Source organism: Loxodonta africana, chromosome 4 (genome assembly GCF_030014295.1).
Source record: "Loxodonta africana isolate mLoxAfr1 chromosome 4, mLoxAfr1.hap2, whole genome shotgun sequence".
NCBI lineage: Eukaryota > Metazoa > Chordata > Mammalia > Proboscidea > Elephantidae > Loxodonta > Loxodonta africana.
Genome location: NC_087345.1, coordinates 89,767,073 through 89,774,811, shown reverse-complemented (window position 1 = coordinate 89,774,811; position 7,739 = coordinate 89,767,073). Strand labels below are relative to the sequence as shown.

Sequence of the window (7,739 nt, the reverse complement as noted above, 5' to 3'; positions counted from 1 at the left end):
TGGCCAGGTCTATCTCTTAATGGTGATGGACACTAGCCCAAGGAATGATAACGGAGACAGTAACGTCTACCTGGGTAGACACCCAGGTAGATGTCCCTGGGTGGCACCAGTGGCTAAGCGTTGGACTACTAACCGAAAGGCTGGTGGTTCGAACCCACCCAGAGACACCTTGGAAGTGAGTCCTAGTGATCTGCTCCCAAAAGGACACAGCCTTGAAAACTCTATGAAGTAGTTCTCCTTTGCACTCATGGGGTTGCCACGAGTCCAAATCGACTCACAGCAATAACAACAATGTCTGCCTGGTCTCCTTCATGTGGTCATGGGCCCCTAGTAAGATGGTGGAGGTAAAAGACTTTGCAAAGTGTAAGGCACTGTTCAAGTGTAATGCTATTTGTGTATAGGCATTTGGAGGCAAGTCTCCTGAATTTGTCCTTTGTAGGTACCTCTTCCCATTGTGGCCTTGGGCTTGGGAATTGGGGACCTGGAATCTAGATCCTTGCAACTTGTTTCTGATTAACAGTATTTATCAAGTTAAGGAAGTTCTTTCATATTCCTATATTTAAAAAATTATTTTTAAAATTAGGAATTATTGTCGAATTTTATTAAATGTATTTTACATTTATTTAGATGATCACATGTGGTATATTACAGTAATTCATTTCCTAGAGTTTAACTACATCTATTCCTGGAATTCAACTACTAACTGAAAGGTTGGTGGTTTGAACTCACTCAGAGGCACCACGGAAGTAAGGCCTGGCGATCTGCTTCCATAAAGATTACAGCCAAGAAAACCCCATGGAGCTCGGTCCTATTCTGTAACACAAGGGGTTGCCATGAGTCAGAATCGAGTCAATGGCAATGATTATTCCTGTAATAAACCCTACGTGGTTTCAGTCCAAAAGTTCAGCTCAACAGGCTGTTGCCCTACGTTTTCGCCCTTTGTGCCGGAGTTCATGCTAATTTTACCATCTCCAGGCCTAGTGGATTACCCACCACTGTGCCAGCCAAGCAACCCTTGGAAACAGGAAAGATTATCACCCCTGTTTTACAGATGGAGAAACTGATGCTAGAGAAGTTAAATGACTTGCCCATGATAGCAAGTAGAAGGGTGGATGTTGGAACTGTTTTGCTAGCTTCAATTAGATGCCCGTGTCTGCTCTCCTCACCTCCCTAATTCCCCGACTCTACTCTGCTGCTATTTATTTTTTACTCTGCTGCCTCCACCCCGCAGTGTGAAGAGATAAAGGCCAACGTGCAGAAACACAGGCAGAACCTGAGGCACAGCAAGGAGGAGCTGAACAGGCTTAACCAGGCCATCCAGAGGTTGACTGTGGAGGTGGACAGCACTGAGAGTCAGGTGGTAGGGGGGGAGGCATGTGGCAGAGTGATGCTGGGGGAGGTGTCCGTTATTTATAACCACTAAACAACCACCCCCCCAATCCTTTGGCATATTTGAGTAGAGTGTCCTGTTTTGAGTGTTTGAGCATACAGGAGTACGGTTGTATGTGTACATCATGCTTGTATTTGCCTGTTGTTGTTAGGTGCCGTCGAGTCAGTTCCGACTCATAGCTACCCTATGTACAACAGAATGAAACACTGCCCAGTCCTGTGCCATCCTCACAATTCATTGTTATGATGAGCCCATTGTTGCAGCCACTGTGTCAATCCATCTCATTGAGAGTCTTCCTCTTTTTCACTGACCCTCTACTTTACCAAGCATGATGTCCTTCTCCAGGGACTGGTCACTCCTGACATGTCCAGAGTATGTGAGATGTAGTCTCACCACTCTTGCTTCTAAGGAGCATTCTGGCTATATTTCTTCCAAGACAGATTTGTTTGGTCTTCTGGCAGTCCACGGTACATTCAATATTCTTCGCCAACACCGTAACTCAAAGGCGTCAATTCTTCTTTGGTCTTCTTTATTCATTGTCCAGCTTTCACAATCGTATGAGGCAATTGAAAACACCATGGCTTGGGTCAGGCGCCCCTTAGTCTTCAAGGTGACATCTTTGCTTTTTAATACTTTAGAGAGGTCTTTTACAGCAGATTTGCTCAATGCAATGCGGAGTTTGATTTCTTGACTGCTCCTTCCAGGGGTGTTGATCGTGGATCGAAGTAAAACAAAATCCTTGACAACTTCAATCTTTTCTCCATTTTTTGTGATGTTGTTTATTGATCCAGTCGTAAGGATTTGAAACCCTGGTGGTGTGGTGGTTAAGAGTTCAGCTGCTAACTAAAAGGTTGGCAGTTTGAATCCACCAGGTGCTCCCTGGAAACCTTATGGGGCAGTTGTAGTCTGTCCTATAGAGTTGCTATGAGTCAGAATTGACTCGAAGGCAATGGGTTTGGTTTCGGGTTTTTATGTTGAGGTATTTGCCTAGAACTCTGTATATCATATGTATAAGAAATCAACATGCAGGTAAAGATGTATATGGGTATGTATGCTTGTATATTGCTTTCTTTTTATGTGGGTATGCACATTTTTATGAATGTGTGTTTCATTTGCCTTACATAGCATTAAATTTGAGTCCATCTTCAGAAATGGCAAGATTTTACCTACAAATTCAGTTTTCTTTAAAAAAAAAAAACAAAAAAACACTGAAGATCTGGCTATATGCCGTGATTCCCACATGGTAACACTTGGCTAGAGAAGAGAGGCCTCTGTCTTCACTGGGTGTATGCCCCCTTGTGTGCCACAGTCCCCATCACTCCCAGTTCCATCCTTCAGTCTGGGTCCCTTGCCATTTATCATCGCCTTGGTTAGCACTGTCACTCTTCTTGTAGAAGAGACGAGGCTCTGAGCTTTATGTCTCTACCTAAAGTAGAAAAGTGAAAGACTGAAAAATGAAAGAGGTCGTTACGATTTCAGGAAAATGGAAGAGAGCATATTTCTCTGTGGAACTGAACACTATTGATATATGATCACCATTTGGCCCTCACCTGTCTATGCTTCTCGCCAGGGCTCTGTAGGCATTTGGGTTTGCGACTCTCAGGCTTGAGGCCTTGGGAAGGAGACATTCCAAAGTGGATGCTATCTGTGTCCCAATCTATCCCCCCTCAACTTCCTCTTTTTTCCCAGCAGCCCTGTCTTCCAAACCCCCTGGCTCACACCCTACCCCACAGGAGGCAGGGGTTCTGCTCCTTGTCTTTTCTTGCTTTCTGCAGATGCAAGTGTCTCAGGCTCTGAGGGGCATTCACGGGGCTATCCCTTGCCCAGGAATGGACGACTCTCAGAAGAGACCAGCTGATAAGGTTCCCCGGGTGGTGGCTTAGTCTCCCACCAGCCACAGCTGCTCCAATTTCCCCAGAGTTCCTAAGCAGCAAAGCATTCCTTGCCAGCCAAATATTTGTTTCCAGACACTACAAACTCTAGTCTCCTATGAGGAAAGGATATTCTTCCTGTTAGCATGACCTTGACCCTGTGCCCTGTGAAACAATAACCCCAGCATTATGTGCTAAGGGCATTTGATGCTTCCTGGATTCTGGCTCATATTAGAAGTGTCACCATACTAGACGTAAAGGTTCTCTCTCAGTCTTCCCCGATGGCTGGCCCCAAATTTCCACCCTGATAGCAGAAGGGTGGAGAGTTGTAGTTCATCCTGCGGTATAGACACACAAACACATGTTCCTGAGCAGGCATGCTCACTTCTCACAACCATGGACAATCTCCAGCCTCTGGAGCCCTTCAGCCTCTGAGGAAGATTTGGGACCTTGAGGGTGGAGGGGTAGGGGCCGAGAAGGTCCTTGGTATTCCTTTTACCCCAGTCCTGCAAACCAGAGCGAGCCAAGGATCCACCAGCTCTGCAGGGTGAAGGTGCCTCAGGCAGTGCCAAGGGCAAGCTGGCCTGGTTGGAGGCTGCCCTGCATCAGGCCAAGCAGGACATGGTGCAGCAGCTGCGCGAGTACCAGGAGCTGATGATTGTCAAGCTGGGCCTGGACTTTGAGATCGCCACCTACCGCAAGTTGCTGGAGGGCGAGGAAAGCAGGTGAGGGCTAGGCAATGCTTCATGTGTGATCACGGGGTGAGGAGTGCAGGGGCACATGGAGGTCACCCCCTAGATCACCATCAGCCAGGGAAGGGTGGGGAGAGATGACCTGGGTATTCAGGAACTTGTTCTCCTGAGCCAGTTTTCCTAAATGTCCAAAATGTCCTAGCTAATGACCACCTTTGGCACCTAGGATGGGGAGATTCATGAAGTCATTTGCCCCCAGTATCAAGGAGCAGGGCAGTTTGTCCATCAAGACAGCTGCAGGGACCAAGGCCCAGTCAGTAGGAACAAGGTACACTGTGTGGAGTGCCTTCTTCTCAACTCTGTCCCTTTCCCCCAGGCCTGGGAATGGCAGGGTTACAGGAACATGGAGGGTGTGGCTTCTAACCCTTACTTAGCAGTAGAGAACCAAGGGCTGCCAGCATGAGTAGGGTGCACCAGCCTGAGAAGGAGGAGAGGGAGCTGAGCACCCAGCGTGTGCCAGATGTTGTTGTTGTTAGGTGCCATCGAGTCTGTTCTGACTCATAGCGACCCTATGGACAACAGAACAAAACACTGCCCAGTCCTGCGCCATCCTTACAATCGTTGTTATGCTTGAGCTCATTGTTGCAGCCACTGTGTCAATCCACCTCGTTGAGGGTCTTCCTCTTTTCCGCTGACCCTGTACTCTGCCAAGCATGATGTCCTTCTCCAGGGACTGATCCCTCCTGACAACATGTCCAAAGTATGTAAGACGCAGTCTCGCCACCCTTGCCTCTAAGGAGCATTCTGGCTGCACTTCTTCCAAGACAGATCTGTTCATTCTTTTGGCAGTCCATGGTATATTCAATAATCTTCGCCAACACCACAATTCAAAGGCATCAACTCTTCTTCCGTCTTCCTTATTCATTGTCCAGCTTTCACATGCATATGATGCGATTGAAAATACCATGGCTTGGGTCAGGCGCACCTTAGTCTTCAGGGTGACATCTGTGCTCTTCAACGCTTTGAAGAGGTCCTTTGCAGCAGATTTGCCCAATGCAACGCGTCTTTTGATTTCTTGACTGCTGGTTCCATGGCTGTTGATTGTGGATCCAAGTAAAATGAAATCCTTGACAACTTCAATCTTTTCTCCGTTTATCATGATGTTGCTCATTGGTCCAGTTGTGAGGATTTTCATTTTCTTTATGTTGAGGTGTAATCCATACTGAAGGCTGTGGTCTTTGATCTTCTTTAGTAAGTGCTTCAAGTCCTCTTTACTTTCAGCAAGCAAGGTTGTGTCATCTGCATAACGCAGGTTGTTAATGAGTCTTCCTCCAATCCTGATGCCCTGTTCTTCTTCATATAGTCCAGCTTCTTATATTATTTGTTCAGCATACAGATTTAATAGGTATGGTGAAAGAATACACCTGACGCACACCTTTCCTGACTTTAAACCAATCAGTATCCCCTGTTCTGTCCGAACAACTGCCTCTTGATCTATGTAAAGGTTCCTCATGAGCACAATTAAGTGTTCTGGAATTCCCATTCTTCGCAGTGTTATCCATAGTTTGTTATGATCCACACAGTCGAATGCCTTTGTATAGTCAATAAAACACAGGTAAACATCCTTCTGGTATTCTCTGCTTTCAGCTAGGATCCATCTGATATCAGCAATGATATCCCTGGTTCCACGTCCTCTTCTGAAACCGGCCTGAATTTCTGGCAGATTCCTGTCGATATACTGTTGCAGCCGTTTTTGAATGATCTTCAGCAAAATTTTGCTTGTGTGTGATATTAATGATATTGTTCTATAATTTCCACATTCATTTGGATCACCTTTCTTGGAATAGGCATAATATGGATCTCTTCCAGTCAGTTGGCCAGGAAGCCGTCTTCCATATTTCTTGGCATAGACGAGTGAGCATCTCCAGCACTGCATCTGTTTGTTGAAACATCTCAATTGATATTCCATCAATTCCTGGAGCCTTGTTTTTCGCCAATGCCTTCAGAGCAGCTTGGACTTCTTCCTTCAGTACCATCGGCTCCTGATCATATGCCACCTCTTGAAATGGTTGAATATCGACTAATTCTTCTTGGTATAATGACTCTGTGTATTCCTTCCATCTTCTTTTGATGCTTCCTGTGTCGTTTAATATTTTCCCCATAGAATCCTTCACTATTGCAGCTCGAGACTTGAATTTTTTCTTCAGTTCTTTCAGCTTGAGAAACGCCGAGCGTGTTCTTCCCTTTTGGTTTTCCATCTCCAGCTCTTTGCACATGTCATTATAATACTTTGTCGTTTCGAGGGGCCCTTTGAAATCTTCTGTTCAGTTCTTTTACTTCATCAATTCTTCCTTTTGCTTTAGCTTTAGCTGCTCGACGCTCAAGAGCAAGTTTCAGGGTCTCCTCTGACATACATCTTGGTCTTTTCTTTCTTTCCTGTCTTTTCAATGACCTCTTACTTTCTTCATGGATGATGTCCTTGATGTCATTCCACAACTCATCTGGTCTTTGGTCACTAGTGTTCAATACGTCAAATCTATTCTTGAGATGGTCTCTAAATTCAGGTGGGATATACTCAAGGTCATATTTTGGCTCTTGTGGGCTTGCTCTGATTTTCTTCAGTTTCAGCTTGAACTTGCATATGAGCAATTGATGGTCTGTTCCACAGTCAGCCCCTGGAGTTCTTCTGACTGATGATATTGAGCTTTTCCATCATCTCTTTCCACAGATGTAGTCAATTTGATTTCTGTGTGTTCCATCTGGCGAGGTCCATGTGTATAGTCGCTGTTTATGTTGGTATTTGCAATGGAGAAGTCGTTGGTCTTGCAAAATTCTATCATCCGATCTGACATTGTTTCTATCACCAAGGCCATATTTTCCAACTACTGATCCTTCTTCTGTTTCCAACTTTCGCATTCCAATCACCAGTAATTATCAATGCATCTTGATTGCATGTTCGATCAATTTCAGACTGCAACAGCTATAAAAATCTTCTATTTCTTCATCTTTGGCCATAGTGGTTGGTGCGTAAATTTGAATAATAGTCGTATTAACTGTTCTTCCTTGTAGGCGTCTGGATATTATCCTATCACTGACAGCGTTGTACTTCAGGATAGATCATGAAATGTTCTTTTTGACGATGAATGCAACACCGTTCCTCTTCAAGCTGTCATTCCCAGCATAGTAGACTATATGATTGTCTGATTCAAAATGGCCAATACCAGTCCATTTCAGCTCACTAATGCCTAGGATATCGATGTTTATGTGTTCCATTTCATTTTTGACCATTTCCAATTTTCCTAGATTCATACTTCATACATTCCAGGTTCCGATTATTAATGGATGTTTGCAGCTGTTTCTTCTCATTTTGAGTTGTGCCACATCAGCAAATGAAGGTCCCGAAAGCTTTACTCCATCCACATCATTAAGGTTGACTCTACCTTGAGGAGGCAGCTCTTCCCCAGTCATGTTTTGAGTGCCTTCCAACCTGGGGGGCTCATCTTCCAGCACTATATCAGACAATGTTCCGCTGCTATTCATAAGGTTTTCGCTGGCTAATGCTTTTCAGAAGTAGACTGCCGGGTCCTTCTTCCTAGTCTGTCTTAGTCTGGAAGCTCAGCTGAAACCTGTCCTCCATGGGTGACCCTACTGGTATTGAATACTGGTTACATAGCTTCCAGTATCACAGCAACACACAAGCCTCCACAGTACGACAAACTGACAGACACGTGGGGGATGTGACAGATAGGCTACATTTATTACCAAAACCAGTTAACCAGTTGCTGT

General features: G+C 45.1%; 1 protein-coding gene across 1 annotated transcript; it reads left to right on the top strand.

The window, feature by feature from the left end:
* Positions 1–335: 335 nt before the first annotated feature.
* Positions 336–4,207, top strand: LOC104847026 (keratin, type II microfibrillar, component 5-like). The gene is made up of 3 exons (XM_023539371.1): positions 336–344; positions 1,232–1,336; positions 3,766–4,207. The coding sequence occupies exons 1-3, from the start codon at positions 336–338 to the stop codon at positions 3,988–3,990; spliced, it is 339 nt and encodes a 112-aa protein (XP_023395139.1). The 3' UTR covers positions 3,991–4,207.
* The last annotated feature ends 3,532 nt before the right edge of the window (positions 4,208–7,739 follow it).